The 20,712-nt window shown below is 36.1% G+C and overlaps 1 protein-coding gene across 4 annotated transcripts in view; it reads right to left on the bottom strand.

The window, feature by feature from the left end:
- The window catches only part of PTPN12 (protein tyrosine phosphatase non-receptor type 12), an 86,338-nt gene that overhangs the window by 39,746 nt on the left and 25,880 nt on the right, over window positions 1-20,712 (bottom strand). For 3 of the 4 annotated variants that reach the window (XM_082310683.1, XM_082310682.1, XM_082310680.1), the window contains exons 2-7: window positions 12,403-12,511; window positions 8,663-8,739; window positions 7,525-7,620; window positions 6,453-6,491; window positions 5,605-5,676; window positions 2,620-2,679 (exon numbers count right to left, since the gene is read on the bottom strand). In XM_082310683.1, the coding sequence (XP_082166809.1) occupies window positions 2,620-2,679; window positions 5,605-5,676; window positions 6,453-6,491; window positions 7,525-7,620; window positions 8,663-8,739; window positions 12,403-12,511 (453 nt within the window). Of the gene's footprint in view, window positions 1-2,619; window positions 2,680-5,604; window positions 5,677-6,452; window positions 6,492-7,524; window positions 7,621-8,662; window positions 8,740-12,402; window positions 12,512-16,749; window positions 16,839-20,712 lie in introns of those variants that run through there. The other variant, XM_082310681.1, reaches the window with a different exon arrangement.

Below are 20,712 nucleotides of genomic sequence, written 5' to 3'. Positions count from 1 at the left end.
CAAGACCTATGCTACCTTCTGTTTAGTTATTTGAGAAGCCACATAGTGGGCCTCTTTAGCATGGAAATTTATATATTCCAATTGAACCAACTATTTTTGATGCTTTACTTTTGCCAGACCTGTGGAAGCACTGTAGCTAGTAAAACAAGCGAAAAATCCAGTCTAAGAAAAGAAATTTTGAAAATCCAACTGATTAATGTAAAACCAATGTCATCAGGAAGGAGGAAAAGTTACAGCTGCCTATTAAGGTCCACCAAGAACTTTAACTTAATTACATTTAATGAGACAAACCCAGTGATTTTTCACATCAGCAGAATTGTCAGGGAAAAAAAATATATATGAATTTATGCTTTTTATGGAAATTAAAAATGAAGAGGAACCTTCATAATCCTGTTTTTACTGCCACTTTTTAAGAAAGAACCTGGTGTTTTAGCTTAAAATAATCTTCAAGTTTCAGTCAAACCGGTATTCCTCCTAGAAACTAGAATAACTGTATATTTATATGAATTTTGAATTCTTTTGCATAGTATTTTGTATGATACTCCACTGAAAATTTTACAGAAGTGACAAAACTTTTCATTATTCTGGAAAACCAGAAAGTGAACTTAAAAAGGATATTACTTTATGTCACAAATATGTATTTTCCTCCACAGTTCAAGGTTACACTTAGAATTCTCCAAAGATGAAGAGTCTGCAATTCATTATCAAAATGTGTGCTCACAGAAATCCTGAAACAAATTTGCTAGGTAAGTGAAGAAAGATCATTTTATCAAGCTGCATAGGTTGAATATCAACATATCTCGTTAACCCTTTCAGTTACATTACTCCTTAAAGGAACATAAACTTTGGGCTCTTTGCTAAGATCAAAACCATAGCACAAACCATAGCTTTTTGTTACTACTTAGGTTTTATGTAGTACACAGGCATCCTATAAAAATTAACTGGAACAGAACTCATGGAAGTCAAGTAGTTAAACATGATTTGCTTGTATAGTATATGCAAGTAAAATATAAATTAGCTACAGTTTCTGAAGTAACCAGTTGTCATGATATTCAGGTATTAAAAGTAATATAGGTTCTGCTTTGGGGTTTTTAATATCTTTTCAGTTCTGTTTTTAAGTGCACCATTTCAAAAAATGTTGCAAACCCCACAGTTATTATGCAGTTAATTCCTGCTATGTAAAAAGTTTCATAGCAAGGTCAGTTATGAGCATGCAGGACACTAACGGAAACGAACTGATTAAGGTCATGCATCCCACTGCAAGCACCTGGGAAGCTACTGCAGAAAAAAATTACCTCCCAAAATTACCCTTCTCATGATTAAACACTTTTCATAGCTGTTGTGATATTAGTCATTGAAATGGAACAAAGCATTGCTAAAGAAAACATAGCCATAAGTGAGACTAACCTGAAATAAATCATTTCTCAATACAAGATGCCAATTAAAATGACAGGTATTCTGTAAAACAGACTGTCAACCTTCATGTTTTTGCAGGACAGCTCTACACTTATTTTTATTTACTGACAGTTGCTTTTCAGAAAAATAAACAGTCACTTCAAATCTGACAAGTGTAAGTTTGCAAGAAAGGCTTAAATCATTCATTCTTAACACTTATATGAGAATGCAAGTGCTTTTATTTCACTGAAAATATGACAATTTTCACAATTAACGTAACATACTCAGGTTATGAAGTAGGTCTTATGTTTTACAGTAGTTTGTGTCATATGTTTTCACTAAGATGAATAAACTCAGTTTCTTCCATAAAGGGATTAATTGTAACCATTTACAGTTGCCAACTTAACGAATAGTGTAAATGAATTGGTTTACCAGAATACTTGTCTGGTAAGCCAGTTCTACATCTTGAACACTAGGATACCAAATCTTCAAGAATTCCAAAGTCTTGAGCTCACTTCTAAAAGTACATTTCTATCTTGACCCTTGAATATATTACATACAATTCCCCCATGCAGAAGCTCTCCAAGCAAAAAGACAACGCAACTCGATTTAATCAAGAACATTCCACATTTTTCGTATCTATGTCAATTCTAAAAAGAGTAACTTTTTACAAGCTAGAGTGAGAACCTTCGGGCAAAAAAAATAAATCAAGAAGTTGTTGTCATTCTTGCTTTATTTTTATTTGGCAATACAAGTATATGAACAGGCATCAGAAATATCTTTTAACATTGTAAAACCCTCTTGACAATATATGAAAGTATAGGGCATACATCCTTTACACAAAAGAAGCTAACTAGAGGAATTGGGGGTGGGGGGGTGGGGGGGGGTGGGGGGTGACAAGTTTGATTCAGTTTGTCGTCATATTTTCAGTCGGGGTAAACAGTGAAATTCTCCCAGAAGCTTTTTAGTTGTTAACACATGGTATTGAAGACCACCACACACCTTTGGCTAGCCAAGAACATACATAAAAGACAAGTAAAGAGTTTCACTACTCTTTTCGTATATATTAAACTTTTAACATCACTTCTAAACTTGATGATTTACATACATACAGAGTCAGCACCTAAAAAAGCAAAGATATTTTCATGACTTTCCTCCATTGTGTCATTTTAGAGACCTTTGAGAAACCATTAAAGTTGAGACCAGAAGTGATCATATACTTACATTTTGAAATTCAAGTAATAATGTTCTAATGAAGTAATCTGTTCTTGCTTGCTCAGCTTCCTAAACATGAGAAAACAGTAAAGAATTGGGAAAAAAAAGATCAATATGCAGCATACAGGATATAACTAAAAACCTGAACTAAAAACTCAGGTGCCTATTTTTTAATTTACTGGTTTTATATCTACAATTTCCCTAAAAGATGGGCAAATCAAAACATTGATTTTAAAACAGTGGCAACATAGCTTGCTACACAAGATATCTGTGAAAGATGTTACTTTTACTTAAAATAAAAATGTGAGTTTTCAAACCAATAAGTGTCTGACCTGGTTCTGTCTAGCTCCTACTTGTAAGAGTATTTCAAAGTACTACTTTTGCTTTATTTCTCCATACATTAATTTGCAGATTGCCTCCCATAGCCATCCTTCTATAATGCTTCTGCTGTATAAACTTCAGCCTCTTATCACTCTATCCTGTGGCACCTCCTTTCATTTTTTCCCCTTCTATTATTTTCAATTAAGGGTGCATCTGAATGGATCATTGTAATTATCTTGGTTGTGGCCAAAAAGCATAGCTTCTAGGCTCCCAGAATTTTCAAGTCTGCCTTTGGAACATCAAGGAAAGTTTATACTGTAGACACCAAACAATGTTACTGTACTTAAAATATCGGTAATATCACAATTTGAAGATGCCTTTAAAGGCTTAGCATTACAGCTTCCCACAGTGAATTTAGGAGACTGCATATATGCTTTAATGTGTTCCTATCTGCTACTGGGAATCTGCCATTTTCCATCAAGAAGACAATTGCAACACCTTGCAGGTTTAAAGGAGACAGTGCATAGCTAGCAGGTAATACATTCTCAGCTGTAGCTGGAAGTCAGTTACAACATACACATAATTCCTTTTCAGAAATACTTGCCAGGTATGTGACCATCACCTGCTAGGTACCGGGCGGGGGGAGAAAGAAAACCCACAAAATACCATAAACGCACAAGCCAATTTTTAAATCAATTTAGGGTAGGAAAAGGGTACTGAGAATCTTTATAGACTAAAGTTTTTAAGTATAGGCTTTCCTGACAAGATGAACTTGAAGTGTACTTAATTCTTGGTAAACTATTTCAAAGTAGGATTAAGAATAGCTCGATAAACTGGCATGCTAGCTCTTTCTGAACACCTTAAAGCACTTCAGCCAGAAAATAGCAGCAATGCCTGTCCAAACCCATGTAATTTTGAGTTAAGGAGAAGAAAAAAAAACAGCTTTGAGATCAATTTGGAATGGATCAATTCCACTGCTTTAGAGTAAGAGAAAAGCTAAGACCTATCACGAACTCCACTGTAAAAAGTTCACAGTAAGATCATTTATACTGACAATAGTTATACTCAATACTTTAACGCCAGGTTTCATTCATATCCTAATAGTAACTAACAGAACATAACAGAACCTGATTAACCTACCGGGTGACAAGATTAAAAATAATGACACAAGGAAGTGTTGTCTTCCAACAACACAATGATGTGAATGTCAGAAAGAATAAATGACAAAAAACCAAAACCCAAACCAAAAAAAATTGTCAAATTCACCATGCACTGCATTATAAAAATATTGATAATCCAGGGGCAACACCCAATTAAGGAAGCCCTGCTAGTCCGTCACTAGAAGCTGACAAGTACAAGAAGGATCATCCTATATGCGGCTTATTTTCTGTTCTCTTCCCTTAATTAGGCTGTCATTCAACACAGTGTGATAGGATGATGGTCCTTGGCGTCATCTAGAAGTGAAGGCTATGTGATCACATCTCCAAGAGCTAGAAGTTGGACAAACAGGCCACCAATGTGTTTTAAGCAAGAAGGAATAAAGATACATAAACAGGTGTGTACAAAGGCAACCGGATACTATCCCACACCTAAGGAATGCCCGTCATACTGATTTGGGTGGCTATGCTCCCACACACTGTATCCTCACCCGTACCCTGAAAACCTCACAATTAATGAAGTCAATTTCTGCTATGTAAGTGGTCCCCTTTTTTGTGAAATGGTAATTGCACCATGACTACTTTTACTATCCAGCTTTTTCTACCAAGGAAAGATGATTGCAAAAACCCACTGGGGTATACTCTTGTGTGATGCTGAGATGACAGGTGCCGAAAGAACAATTACTTTCAATTCCCTGCTGTGTTTGGTGTAGGAGATATCCACAGTCCCTCTTCCTGCCTATTAATCTTCCAGAAAGCCTTACGTTACCGTTTATGAGCAAGTATCAGAACTGGAAGAGGCTCTGGTAGTTATGCTCAGAGATCAGAACTCCTGATAACACTGACACAACATGCAATGGAAACATTCAGGTTTCCTCCATCTTTCTGGAATCATGGCTTACTTGACAGGTACCCCCCAGGAATTCTCCAGGAAAAGATGCAGACATCATGGTGATCTGCTATTCATTTTTGTTTTGATTTTAAAAGCAACAATAGAAGCAAAGGAAGTATTTTCAAATAAACCTGTATTTATTACCAACAGAAACAAGTTAAAAAAAAAATTAGGAGTTGAGTTTCCATTTTCTTTAGTCATGCTAATTAACTTTATGTAACTTAAAGAAAATATCCTATTCCAGTGTTACTTTCATTTCTCATGCACATCCAGAACACACAAGTCATAACAGAGAGAAACAACTGTATGAATATTATTTGATTTCTTGAGTATGGTACAGACATTCAAAACTACATCATGTAAAGCTGAAGAAATGATACATAAAAAGATACACAGGTTCCCTACTTTTAAAAAAAATGAAAAAAATTGTGGAGGATTCAAAAAACCACACAGCTTAGATACACATATTGTTTTCCATTGCATTCCTTTGAGAGTCTTCATGTAAAATTTGGTACCAAACAATTAAAAAAAGCATTTGTTTCTTAATACAAACAGCTGAACAGTTATTTTAAGTTACAAAAGCATTAAATCCTTCAAAATTAATTTCTAAACCTTTATACTTACACAAGAAACACGAAATGGTCCAAAAGTTACCGCTGCTTCTCCATACAGAGGCCAGTAACGTTCACATTTTTTCTGTTAAAGCAAAGAATCCTAATTTAATTCATGTGTAGTACTGAAAGATGATGATTAACAGAGCAGAGAAAATGATAATCTCGAATGCTTTATTCTCTCTCTTATTCGCTGCTTTTCCTTAACATCTGCCCACTGGTGCCTTGCTGGACTTCTTTTAAGATAGTAAAATGTCTTTTCTTTTGGATACCAAAAGAAAAACAAAACCAAAACTAAAAACCCAGATGACCAATAAGTACAACCAAAAGACACTTCGAAAATTAGGATGTGAACTTCGTGACTGCCTACATATGCGCAAGCACGCATCATACAGAGGGAAGCAATGAGCGCTAATTTAGTTTTTGTGAAAGCTTCGTGTTCACAATTCTGGACCACATTTTTTCTTCCTTCTCAGGTCATAAGAATGTTTTTGCAGCTGTATCAATTGATAGGAAATTCTGAAGGACTCAGGATTTTGATAGTTGGCCTATGTCCCACAAAGAGCAAGATTTTTTTCCATAGTGACATGACCAGAAAGCAGACCATTGGTACAGTTCTGTATACAAACATGTATATTCCACTGAGATAACTCCTAAATAATAATGTAACGCTATAAACAGAACAAAAAAAAAGCAGTCACATTCACTATTTTCTATGCATGCAAATATAAGGGTAGGCATTCTCATTCAATCTGGCAGATTATTTTTACAGTTATGGATTTGGCATATGAAGCTTCACAGGTATTGGTATATTGCCTTGCACAGGCAATGCTTATTTAGTTTTGTATTTGGTATACGTACCCTTCCCATTTCAAATTCTCGACAGGCCATTACAATTATCTGAAAAGAAAAAAAGGTGGTCGAAGTTAGCTGGTTTTAGACCAGGTAAGTTCACCAACGCTTTACTGCTTGCTTCTATCTGGGCAGGTACTGATACTCCTTAATTGGTTCCTACTGAAGAGGCTAATTAATACTATTTTCCTACCTGCAGATGCATGCTCTTTTAAAATAGCACCCAAGTCTTATCCCGCACAAAATAATCTAGAATGCTAATACTACATTTTAAGGCTACTTAATTTGAATTCACTGCAATCCTGTAAAAATAACTTATTTAATTATTCAGGCTGACTGTAAAGTCTAAACTTAATCATAAAAATACAGAACCATTTGCCAACTGCAAGAAACATAGCTATATTTGCTTAAAATGACATAGACTAAGATAGGTGCAAAAACCTATTTAAAAAAACTAGAATTAGATTTCCTAGGTGAAACTAGTTCAGATACATTAATGTGAATAGCACAATAAAAATGCACCAACAAGTAAGATATTTGTTACAATAAGTAACCATGATTTAAGTGTCTGATAAAACAAAAAAAAAAGTATTTTCAGAAATAATTTGTTGACCATAATTTTTAAGTACTGTTAAAATTGGATAACTCCTGACAAGAGCTGTTTAAACAGATGTAGAATATAGACACCAAGAAGTAACCCAAAATTAGCATAAATAGAAAGGTAGGCTTTTTTTTGTTTCACATGCCACTTCTGCATCTGATTTTGTCAGTCCACACGAAGTCAGAGTTGCAAGGTCTCCTACAGGACAGATGTAACCAAGCACCAACCTATTCATAAATATGCATGATTTCACATTCATTCAATAAAATTATTACTTTGAATTCACATTATTAAATTGAATAAATAGAATTCTATGTATCATTAATACTATTTAAACTACAAAAACAAGATTTGAGAAGTAAATGGACTAAATCACTGTCAACATTTTTAATCATAATAGCCAGCTCAGGCAAAAGCTACACAATCACTGTGCCATGAAATAAGATAATACCCAATTTTGGTTTTTAAGTAGGTACTTACGGCAACATTGTATTCCCATATCATCCTCCAGAAGTCTATTACTGTATTTGCTAATGGTCCCTGGGTAGCAACATATGCTTTTGGCCCATGTACTCCCTAGGATTGCACGAAAGAACCATTAGTGTTTATAAAGAAAATTTATCTGCACTGAATAAAGAAGGCTTTAGGTTATAATCATGTAAAATTAGAATATCTTTTTTTTTTTGATCCAACAGGAAGGGTGAATATAAAATATGAATCCCATTTCAATTAGTGGGAATTTTGCTGGTTTCAAGGGGGCCCAAGACTATAAAAGCTACTGTGCTGCCAGAGACTGTAACAGAAAATATTAAGCTTCTGTATGTTCAGATTCTGAAGATTCCCTTTAAGCGTGCATTTTCTTCATTAGTCAAATATTTAATGATTAAAATTTGAAAGTCTTTCTGCCAAAAAGCATCCCCTTGAACAAATTTAAGTTCCCCCCTCCCAGCAATATCACATTTCAAAAATCCAAAATTTTAGAATTTGTTTTATATAAAGCTTGAAGACATTTACATTCAGCTTTTTAAGCTAAACATTCAAGAAAAGAGATTTATAGGAACACCTGTTTCTGAATAAGTATTACTATGTAGAAGCAGCATCAGAATAAGGCTACAAGGAAAATCCAAGATATTCACACTTTGAAACAAGAGTATAACAGGGTTTTAGCCAAATTCTGGCTTCTCTAAAGTGGTTAGATATAATTCCATTGCCACACTTCTGCCATGAATTATGCAAGAGGTGCATATTAATATACACAATTTGTCAAACACCTCATTTCTTATCCCTAAAAACAGCTTCTCAAAATCTGGTATTTTTAACAGTCTCAACTGTTAAAAAAATCGTATCTGAATTTTCCTATGGTATAAAGTTCCAGTTTGGTTACCTGTCACTTTAAAATGAGGTACTTTATATTATACTTACACACTTAGAGTAATATTAAAACTTTAAAAATTGCTTTGTAAATGGCATCATGTTTGCAAATGTATTCAAGCCATACTAAAAGAAAATCTTCTCTCACAGCTTTAAATTCTTATCTCAGACTATAATATTAAAACTGCACTGATATGAAATAAAAGCTTAAAAAGAACTTAAGAACTTCTAAGGTAGTAATACATACCTTAATAAAGTTTGCATTGATGTAGTCTGAATCTTGCGGGGGAGTTTTTAAGGTGAGTTTAACCCGGCTATGATCAACTAAAAGAAGAATGGTTTGTTGTTTTTTTTTTTAAACAATAATTGCAACACATGTAAATCAATATGTAACAGTAAATATAATATATATATAGTACATATAATACATACAGAAGAAATTTAAGCATTACAGAATGTTTCCCAAAGATAAGTCACACAAGCAAGTCAGTCAATTTAATTTATGGGTAAACCAACTTAGGTAGGGATAAGGAGAGTAGCTTCCTACTGCTATGTGCTTCTGATGCTCCAGTTTACAGAGTACCAACTACTGGAATTCCAAGAGCGCTTCATTACAAAGAGGCAAAATTCAACTGATCAGAAGTAATCAAAACTGTAGTTACACAAGATTAACACAGACCATGATGGTCAGAATTACAGGCACATTTACTGTGTCCATTTCCAGAAAGCAGAAAGAATAAACCACCAGTGCATAGTTAAAGCAGCTGGCAGGTCTTAAAGTCTCTGCCAAGGAGGAGTCCATCAGGTGAAACCAACATGAAACATGCACTGAGGTTTATTGCTCAGGCACAGCCTGACCTCTGTCCCCCAAACACCGGGCTGAGCGCTTTGCTGGGGCACTTCTAAACCAGAAGCAGCAGATTCCTTCCTTTTGGGGATTTTGACATTTAAAGTTTCTGCCTCAATCATCACTGACTCTCTCAGAGAAAGCTTCTTATAAAACCAGCAGATATTTGGAGACCAAAATACTCAACAGTCTTAAAAACAGCCTTTATTACTTGTTGACAGAATAAACTGAACATCTTGGAATTCTTTTTGGCATCAAAAAAAAATTAAGTGCATTTTTAATACAGAAACAACTTAATGATTCTTACTAAGAAGGACGGTAGGTGGTTGGCAGGTTCACCAGTCCTTCCAGCTCTTGTTGATGCCAACACTTCCTACCTAGCACGTAAAAATAATTTAAACTATCTCTACAATATAGGCTGGTTTAGTTAATTTAGTATTGCAATAAATTGGAAATCCAGATTAAAAAAAAAGTCTTCAAACTGGGGAACAGGAGTATCTACAGAAACAGCATCTGATCAAGCAATTTCTGTTATTTTCTCCTCCCAGGGTCAATTCCTCAACCACAGAACAGCTGCTAAAACTTTTAATAGAGCTAAATTCAAGAAAAAACATAAAGAACAAGTCTATTAAAAAGAGGAAATATGGTTGTTTGGGGTTTTTTTGTCAAAACATCACTGGTAATAAAACAGGGAACCATGCCCACAAGAAGTACATGCTAAGTTATTTCTATACAGAAAGCTCTTCCAAAAAGCTTCCAAGATACTTGCTTCCAAGATCATGAAATTTTCTGACAGAGTCCTGATAACATGCAAAAAATGTTTGTGTTACCATGTAATGATTCCTAAAAAAGCCCAAGTGTAGATTACAAGACATTTAGATCAGAGATCTAAAGACATCACACTCTCACATAAAAGGCCTAGAGAAACACTTAAAACGTATTACACTGTATTACACTCATAATGTAAAAGCAAGAACACTTCATAAGCATGCAATGGTGTCACAGACTTAATACTAAAAACTATTTTTAAATGGTGGATCAGACCAATTAAAGTGGTAGGCTAACGAGGGCTCCTATCTTCCCAGCACAGTAGATCCAAAATTCTAGAGCAGTTTCCAAATGTCAACATTTCCAGCCTGCCTGTATCTGTCACAGCTCAGCAACTTCAGAGTTTTAGGTCTGGAATAGATTTCTCCAAGAACAATTGCATTGCAGGTTCCAGGTTCAGCAGATTAAGTGCTTGGATATTTATATATAGTTTAAAGGCTCAGTTCAAAATTACTAATTGGTGTCTTCAGGTAACGAGTGAACACCATGTTTCATTTAGCTATCATTTAAGATGGCTTAGTAAACTGTAATGTGACCACGCACACATCTTTTACTCTGAAGTCAGTATTGAGTTAGTATTGAGATACTGATCTCTCTGGTAGCAGTAGCAATTTCTGATAAATACAGCACTAATCTCCAATTAAGTTACATTTGTAAGTTCTTTTCTGGATTTATAAGAGAGGCAAAATATCATCCCCCTTCCTCCTCCAAAACATCTAGCTTTCATTTCTGTCAAGCTGGTCTCCCATCACTTTACTGCCGGAACCTTTGGATGTTTGAAGATATTCTTGCTTTAACTGAAAATGTGTTCAGTTTTCCTCAATGTCAGCTTTGAGGTTTGCTCATTTTCCCCACTGTGACCTGTGTACCCTTTCAGATTCCAATGACTCAGTTTTTGGTTTTATGTAGATGAAAGAAAAGCACATCTACCACTCTAGTTGCAGCCATTCACTACTCCACTAGCTATTAAGTGTCTCATTGATTCAGCCTAGGTGCTACCAAGATTTTGCTATACTGTTCATGATCTACCAAAACGCCAGCACGGAAACTCTTAATAATAAGACAACAATAACGACTTCCCCTCTCTTTTTCACTCCATCCATTAAATACGTTTCCTCCCAACTAAAAAAACAGAACAAACACAAAACCCCCAATGATATTTAGCTATTTTGCTGCCGTTGAGCTTAGCACCACACTACTCTTCAACATGTGAGGTATGTTATACATATATCCTCCAGCAAAATTTGAATACATTTGCCTTTCCTTCCTTGCAACAGCAAGCACTATGCCCACCTTGTTAAACAATCTAGGGCCTGTGGCTTTAGGGCAAAGTTTACTGCTGGAAGTGTTGCTCCAAGTGCTGATAAACTGTAAAAATTCCAGCACTAGAAAAACAGAGCACACAGGTATACAACAAATCTGAAACACACAGTAATTCACTGGAGTTTATTACTAGAACACATTTTGAAAATGAAAGCTAATGATGCTTAAGACCATTTTCAACATCAAATTGGTTTCTCCTAACACTTCTGAGAAAGCTAAGCAGAGTAAAATGTATCTGTTGCTAATCTTCTGTGATATGAAAAATGGCATTTGTCAGAAGACTATCCTTTAATCTCACTGCTAGCTTGTCACATTGAGAAGCACTCAGTAAGCAGTAAGAGCTGCTGAAATACGTGGCCTCACGAGCTACAAAAAGTGAGCTTGTAACAGGCAATCTTGTCATTACAGATCACTGATCTGTTATGTCCACACATTTGTGGTTTTAAAACCTAAATTCTGCTCTGGCTCTTGTTTTCTGTGTTTGTACATTAAACACAATTTCATTTGGGCTATAGCAAAATACAAACCAAAGATAATCCAGCACTAAAAGTTCTCTGACACTGTTTGCAGGATACAAACAAGCAAAAAAGATCTATTTTACTTCAAACCACAAAGCCAGGTTCCTTAAGGCTCCTTAAAATTTCATCTAGAGTTTATGCTGACATTTGTTTGTTTTCTACCATGAATCACATGCTCCTAAGGAAAAAAATACAGTTAAGCACCTAGTAAAGTTCTAGACTATTCCAAGCTAAAGTGAAAATGTCAGCTTGATAGACATTTTATCTTTAGGTGATAGCTGTCCTAATAAAATATACAAATGTTCACTTACTTTGCCTTCCAATTTAAAAATAAAAATTTTATGAGAGTATTCTTTCAGCAAATTATCTCCAATTTTGCCTTTCAGTAATAGCTAAATAGTAAAATTCAAAATACATTAAGAATAACAAGCACTTGCCTTTGTCTTCTATTAACACATAAATCACACTTACATGGCAGTATATCTTTGTATCTATTCTTTTTAACATTTTCTTCTTTTTCTCCAGTGGCTGTTGGGTAGATCTTCTCTGTTCTGTATTTTGTTGATAATCTTCTTAACCTCTGAAATAAAACATTTATGTTATATTTTCAAGTCTCAAGATAACAGAAACATCACTAGGTATTAGCTTCACTGATGAAGTATAAGAAGAATATTTACTACGATGAAGTTTAAAAATCTAATTATCCAGCACTTTTAGGTCATCAGCAGTTTACAGCCAAGTTGAAACCAGCTCTATATATCATGAGACATGGAACTTTGGAAAAGCCACTACAGCAGCAGTATGGAATACAGCTGTATTTTATTTAGGAAATACACTGCCCTGTTAGGGAGCAACAACTGCATTAAGAATACCTGTGAGAAACAGAAAAATCTGTTATCGCTCAGAATACCTGGAGGAAGAGGACAGAGCAGGCTGGCTCAGGATCAGCTGTTAGCAGCTGATACTTTGCTCTGAAACACGTGGCTTCCAACACACTGACAACTGAACAGAAAGCAAAATCTCACTTTTAACAGGCATCGACTCCCAACGGCCAACTCCTGTTGAGTTTCAAGCACACCCAGAGAAAGAAGGTCCCTGCCTCTCAGGTACAAGGCATTCGCAATTAAGATGAGTGACAGGAGGTCTGCTGTATTCACAATAATATGGCATTTTTTCCCTCCATCTATTTCAAATCCTAGAAATTTGAAACAGTCAAAACCTCTAATAACAAAATCCAGCCCGTGCCTTCCAGCAACCTAGGAAATAACAAGAGCAATACAGCTTTTATCATCCCACTCAAATTAGGCCTTTGCAACCTTAAAACTGAGGAGGAAGAAAATATATAAATTCTCTTTGAAAAAAAACAAATACAAGAACAGCCAGTAGTGCTTGTTATTTTAGATTGTGTAGACATCCAGATTTAAAAAGGAACCTGAAGAACCCAGATAGTTAACCCTGGCTTCCAGCTAAAGCTAGGTGGCTGCAAAACCAGCCACTCTATTGACACTGTCATGGTGGTGGTATATAAGATGATCAAGCGGAAAACAGAGAACGTAGCTTCAAAGTAGTTTAGTATTTCCATTGAGTGGTATTCTGCGCTGGTAGAAGGACAGAGGATGCTCATGTTCCCCTCCCTCCACCTTTGATGCTTGATTATCATCTTTGAAGACCCAATTTGTTAATGGCTTGCTTTCTTTTGGGGAAGGGAGGGAATGGGGGAGGTTGGTTGTTAGTTAAAAATATAAATCTTGTTTATGACTGACTATGCAACAACATGCAGGCAGAAGGACATCGTAAATAAGACAATTTGGTTGGAAAGCCAGTTTTCTTCTTGAATTCGTCTGAAACTACTAAAATAGTTGGGAGACTCACTGCAAACTTCAATTTTTAAAAAAAAGAAGGAAAAATGAATTGGCAACTCAAGCCCTCCAATAATTCTTCCAGAAAAAAAGGAAAAGAAAAAAAAGACACAAAATTTAGCATTTCTGCTACATACAGAAAAACACTCTTATAACATTTGTCTGGATATAGTGAAAATCCAACAAATTTTATATGCAAGTGTGGATAAAACTTTACATTAATTTAGTTGAATAATATGCATCTAATAATCCATAGAAGTGGCATTTACAGAGCAAAAACCAATGGCAAGGTAAAATTAAAAACAAGCAAATCAAGAAGTACCAGTTTTCAGACATATTTCCAAGGACTTTATCACAGATTTAATCACTGAACACTAAAAAGAGTCAGAACTAGCACACAGGGTTGGGTTTTTTTTTTTTTTTTGTCTTAAAGTGCATTGCTTTTGAAAAACTTGCAATGGCAGTCAATGAAGAAAAAACAGTAAATATTTGGAGGTGGGACAGTAAATCTCTGACCACACAGTGACTGAGCTGCTAAATGTATTATCTGAAAACATTGCTACGATGAAGAATAGAAAGACTCAATTCTTGAAAAGACATGGAAACAGTTACAGGAAGCTTCCATGCAGGCTACACTCATCTTTGCAACACTAAAAACAAATTCACAACACAACCTAGCAGGCAGAGAAACTGGTTTGTAACATAGTACAGACATAATGAATACCACTTCACATGGGAGACATTGTCCTATGTAACACTGCCCTTACCTATGTCAAAATAAAAAAACACTGCCTGTGCTAAGACTGGACACAACCAGGAGTCTAGGAACAGCAAAATAAATACACATATTTTAGCTATATCAGCTAAGAATTGCAAGACTGAGAAATAGTTTGAAATAGGCTATAAGCCTCCAATTCAGGGGGATTAAAAAAAAAAAAGGCAAAGAGAAACAATGATACTTTCCAAGCACAGCCACTAATATGATTTTGTATATTGTTCCTCATCTCAACCTGGTTGTGAGTTTTGGGGGATTTTTTTGTCCATCTTACTGATTTTTATGGGACAAATGCCATGACTCTGCTTAGAAAAAGTAACAGAAAGAAGTTTAGAGAAAAAAGGACCTCTAAAAACCATGAGTAGAAGCATAAGTTGTTTTGCATAAAAAAGGATACACTTGAGGAAGTGATACAGGAAAAAGGTTAGGCATCAAAAAGCACCGCAGGAAGATGACCCTTTTTGATTTAGCCCATTTTAAAGGCATGCAAGGAAAAAACAAAAACCACAAAACCAAACACTTTCACAGGTACAACTTGGACCTACCATAAGCAAAAAGGCTGGAGTAACTAGTACCAGCTTTCATTTTCTAGAAAGTGATGCTATGAGAATTCAGCACAACCATCTCCCCTGCATGATTCAATAGCTGTACAATCTGCTAAACAGACTAGAGAGTAGGATTAACATAGCCCAGGTCCAAGGCAGAGACTGGAAATGAAATACAGGTTGATTTTAACACACATCTGTTCCTAAAATACTTTAGGATCCATGCTTTTAATGCATGTTTGTCAGCTGTTCTGTGACACGGGCAATAGAAGATAAGTACAGTCCTGAGAGCAATCAAAAAAAGTAGTACTCTTTATGATTTGTAGTAGTATCTGCTACATAGAATAATATCTACTTCATGTTTGGAAGAGAAAGAATTGACTAAAGAGTAAAGAAAGAATTCTAAAAACTGAGCTTTGAATAAACTACCACAGGAATGGAAAAGTGCCAGACTCGGCAGACGATTTCGCCCTACACGCAACAGAAAATTTCTGCAGAAAGCTATTGCGATGTGCACACGCAGCCTGCTGTAGGACACAAGAGATTCAGTGCTTCCTAGGTTACAGCCTAGAGTGACCAGAAGGAGGACAATGTACTCAATAGCAGAATGGGGGTAATGACAGGGCAGAAGAAGAATTTTGTTCAGACTATGGTAAGTTGATGACAAGATAGCCAGTAAGATCCGTCACAGTCCAGTTTCATGCTAATTCATAATAAACAACTGTCTACAGCACAAAGCAGCACTCATTTGGGTTAAGTCAGTAAACTGCCAAGTCGCTTCCCAGAAGATACTCGGATGCCAACAGCAGGGACATCAGAGATCCAGCCTGGTGCCTCCGCAGATAACAGTGGACGCTTCCGTGACCCTTGCATATTCGCTGGAACTGCTATTCTGGTACCACAAAAATCTTCATTTATATATTCTTTTAAGAACAAAATGGTCAAAAAGCAAGTGTATATTCATGATTCATCATACTTAAAGAACTACATTCACAAGGCCGTAAGTTCCATTCTCATTAGAAAAGCTCGAGTTTAATTCTGCTTATTCACTGCGTGACAGAAGTGGTTTGTGGGATGGTGACAAACACTTACCACATGTGACAGTGGGGAGATGAGCCTTTGAAACAATTTGAGTTTCAGAAACATACTTCCAACTTCCACAGTGGTTTTACAGTCTGCACTACAAACCTACTTCAGCGTTTTTACAAAAAGACAAACCAGCTTTTCAAACCCAGCATGTGGAAACCTACCATATTAAGAACAACTTAGTCCAATCGGTTCAGGAAACACAGATCTCTGACTCTTGCAGTCAATCTATTTCATCTATTTAACACTTTAGAAAGCCTGTAAAGACACACTGCTTAACACCATAGAAACGTTGTTTGTGGATTAAAGAAAATATTTGTACTGCCTATTAAGATTTGAAGAACTCACTTTAAAAGCCTGAACCTTATTTAAGATACAAAAGTTCTTGTGACTCCTTTCCAGGCTTCTTTTCAAGGAAAGTGCAACAAATATTTCACCAGGGCTTCACTTAAAGCCCTCAAACTGTCTCCTAAGCCTTATCTGATATTTCCGATGGTCAGAACATCAGTTAGTAAAACAGTGATCTTTTGTTGAATCTCCTTTTTGACCATACCTGAGGAGCAGTACATATCACAGTGTCAAACGTCAGCTGGTAGAATACTCCACGGCACCCATCGTTCATTTGCTATGTGACAGCAGGCAACAGCAACAGGCTTAGGAAGCTCTACAGGGCCAGCTATGGCAGCAGAGTCGTGAGATAACACCAATCACACAAGAACATATTTTGTTTTGCAAAATTTGCCTAAGTGCATCAAGAAGTACTCAAAGAACTGAAAATTAAAGAAAAGCTCCCATGAAAGTTACCTTAAAAATCAAAGCATAAAAGAAGATACTAGGAAACACTTTAAAAATGTTGTATTAATGCACTCATTTCATGAAATAAGACAGCTATTTCTATCATAAGCTTGACATTGCATTGTTCTTACTAGCAGCAGGGGAAGAAAAGCACATGAATTATGTTCAGCTGTGCTCTCATCCTAATAATTCAGATAAAAATTACCAGGGCAGAATAAATTTCCTAGTACTTTTATACAGTGAGAAAAATGTACCTGTAAGGAGCAATGTGAACTAAACTACCACAAAAATTTCAAACTAACCATCTTCTGGTTATCTGTGGCCTGATTACACAGGATTCAGATTCTGTACCAGTACTATGAACACAGAGATGCCTTTGTCAATAGACAGCTCAAGTGCAGACTCAGATACATCACTGCTCAAGTGGGGCTCTGACTTTCTACAACTGCTTTGGTTCCAGAAGTATTTTAGCTTAAAGTCCCTGCAAATCCAGCTGGAGTTTCCCTATACCACTTTCTTATCACTGAGGGCTCTGGGAAACACCAAGATAAGCCGATTTTAATAAACTCAGCTGGAGGGTGGACTATTCTGAGTCAGGGGTGCCTTTGCAGCTCCAGGTTGCAATGGCAAGGAATAAATGAACACAGCGAGCTGGGTTTCCTTTAGTCACTCTGCCAGAACAAGAGCTGCGTGGGGAGAGTTGGGCACCGTGCAGCTTCGCCCAAAGTTTCTGGGGAAGTGAGGTCCAGTTGGGGTGAATCAACACTGAACTGTCCCATGTGGGATAGCACTGGTTACCTCATTCCCCTGTTAAGTAGCACAAATAATGCAGAGTTTAATATAATTTCAGGCCTCATACTTGCATTTAAGTCTCCCAAATATCCCTGCGGTTTACATTCGTACATTAAATGCTTTGCATCTGTTGTTGCAAATAAACACAGCATGAAAACATGAAAAGACCTACATGCAAGATAATGTCCAAAGAGTCTAAGCTGACAATTAAAATTAGTTATCATACAAACACTTAGTACATACATATGAAATTACAGATAAAACTAATTTTTGAGAGTATCCCTTTCACCACTGTGCCTCAGGAGTATTTGAGAAACAGCATACACTTGTGACACAGTCAATCTTTCCCCAGATATTCCTGTCAGCTTTCAAACAACAATTATTTTTAAGAATTCCTAGCCCTCATGATGGAAGGAAAAAGCCTTCCCAAACACTAGCCAAGCATAAACAATGAAAGGAGAATGATCCAGTTCTGTACAAGAAAAACTTCACCGTATCTCAACGTTTATAGATGGCTTTGGCTGCAAGGAACCGGCTAGCAGTCTGGATTTAACCTATTTCTCTGAAATAAGGCCCCCAAAGGAGATGGCAAGCTGAATTGATAGAAAGAACGAGATATAAGAAGGAGGAGTTTTCACTACCTTGGCATTCTCTTCTAGCAACACCTGCTAACTCTTGAGCTCTAAGTGCTCCAAGAGAATCTCTGCTGACGTGATTAACAGACGAGCCTGATAACTACAGTCCCTCGGGAGCTCCGTCTTCTGTGTTTCATAGCAGGACAATGGATGGGCCTAAAAACCCCACTGCGTTCAAGGAAGCTTGTGCGAACCACAAACGAAAAATCCCTCCAAAATTACCCAGGGAACCAAGAACACCATCGTTTCAGTATTAGACAGTATAGCGTGTTCTATAACATCTTAACTCTGTTTGGTATTTTCTCAGGGAAGAGGAGAATTCATGTTATTGCATTAATTGGAGATTTATATCCAATAAATAAGCATCAGTTAATGAAGACAATGCTGGTAGGTCCTCATGCAGAGAAGGCCACATGGCAGTACTGAAAGGAGCCAGTTAAGGAGTACATCCTGCTTTCTTCAGTATCATACATTAAAACTGGGAACAGGTTAAAAAAAAAAAAAAAAAGAACAAAACAAAAAACAAACCACAAACCACAAGAGCACACTCTCAAGAATTAGGTGCTGCCAGAGTAAGACCAACGTTTTCCATCTTTCCAAACCCATATTTTCCCTAACAAAAATGTTAGAACCAGGCATGTCTCCCACACTGCTAATAACTAAAGATAACTTTACACAGACATATTATCAAAATGTGGGCTGACTGCTTCAAAAGTCTCCTTTTCTCTCCCTCATTTCTGAAACTATTTTTATACTATCTGCACATTAATCCCAGCCTAAATTAGCACTACTGTCAATCACAGTTGCAGTTAGTTTATGTTCAGCATAATAGTTAAGCAATATACCTACTCCCAGTAATGGGCTACTTTTACAAGGATGGAGAATACTAAAGAGATCTATGGTCTGTTGATGAGCAAGTACATAAACAGACAAAGCAAAATATTAAATTACTAAAGCATAATCAAGTTTTAGTTAATAAGTTACTAATGTATGTTTTAAGGTATTTTAGAAAGCTCTGCAGCATACTTATTACACATGCAAGAACTGGGATTATAACTTTCTGTCTCTGAACGATATTGTTTTTTAGCCCACTCAATTTATTGCAGAGACTACTATGAACACATTACATCAAGTGAAAATGTAGCAGTGACAGTTATAGGCTATGAGTGAAGAACACAAAAATTTCTCTTAGTCTGAAACCATCTGATTAGAAGATTAACTGTTTTGGGTTGAAGGCTGGGAAGCATGTCTTGATGCAAAAACAGAAAAGGCATTTAAAATTAGCACATGCTACAAATAATAGGCTTCTTAACAGTGTTAAGGAAATTCAGGAACAATTCTTGATAATTCAAAACAGAAATAAGCCTCAGATATTTTGCAACAAGATGATTTTCAGACCCACCAATATAAACACAAACAGCATAAGGAAGCAAGGCACTTAAAAGAAATAAGCAAGGAAACAAAACTAATGACCAGGGAACCCCCCTGCTTAAAAGCATAATTTCCAGGTTACTGGATTCACTATTTTCCTCTTATTCCTTCAGTCCTAGGTTTTGGTGGTTTTGTGCATGCTGACAGCACAAGTATATTAAAAAGCATGGCATTTAGTCTTGATCTTCCCTTTAAGTCTTTCTTTGAACATACACAGCTCTTATTCATCTTACCTTGCTATGTGATTAAAAGGGAAGATGCTCCTAAAGAAAGCTATGGCAAATAATTTTTAAGAGAATGTTTTTACAACACTAGTTGATGAAATGTTTCAACGGAATCAATCAACATATCTGCAAAAAAATCCAGCAGCTTGTTACTGAAGAAAACAGCTACTAAATGCAGTAAAAAATTAACTGTGGCATATAAAATATGCCATCTTCATATTTAAGCAATCTCCTCGCTGATTGATTTTTCACAAGTAGTTGACCTTTCAAGCCAAGATGGTAACTAAAGACCTGAGTTGTCCTTCATACAATTTTCTGCAATTTTTCAAGACAAATACCACCATTCATTTTAGGGCAAGTGAACAATGATTGTTTCTTATGGGAAAAAGAATTACTAATATCTAAAAATTTTTAAACTCTTAAAATTTGCAGCATAACTATGCATGCCAATCTACTGAATACAAAATATCTTGAAATAAGGAAGCAAAAGACCATTTTCCCCACCTCCAGACCTTTTTGTCACAACACTGTAGATAACAACTGTATTAGTAGCTCTTGTACAATTTTACTGCCAGCATTTCACCAGTTTTGCTGATTTGTTCAAGAAACTGATGGATGCATATTCATGCCTCATTTAGG

The sequence above is a fragment of the Platalea leucorodia genome, assembly GCF_965183815.1.
Source record: "Platalea leucorodia genome assembly, chromosome: 4".
Classification (NCBI taxonomy): Eukaryota; Metazoa; Chordata; class Aves; order Pelecaniformes; family Threskiornithidae; genus Platalea; species Platalea leucorodia.
The sequence above is the reverse complement of the archived record's forward strand: the minus strand, read 5'-3'. Positions and strand labels throughout refer to the sequence as shown.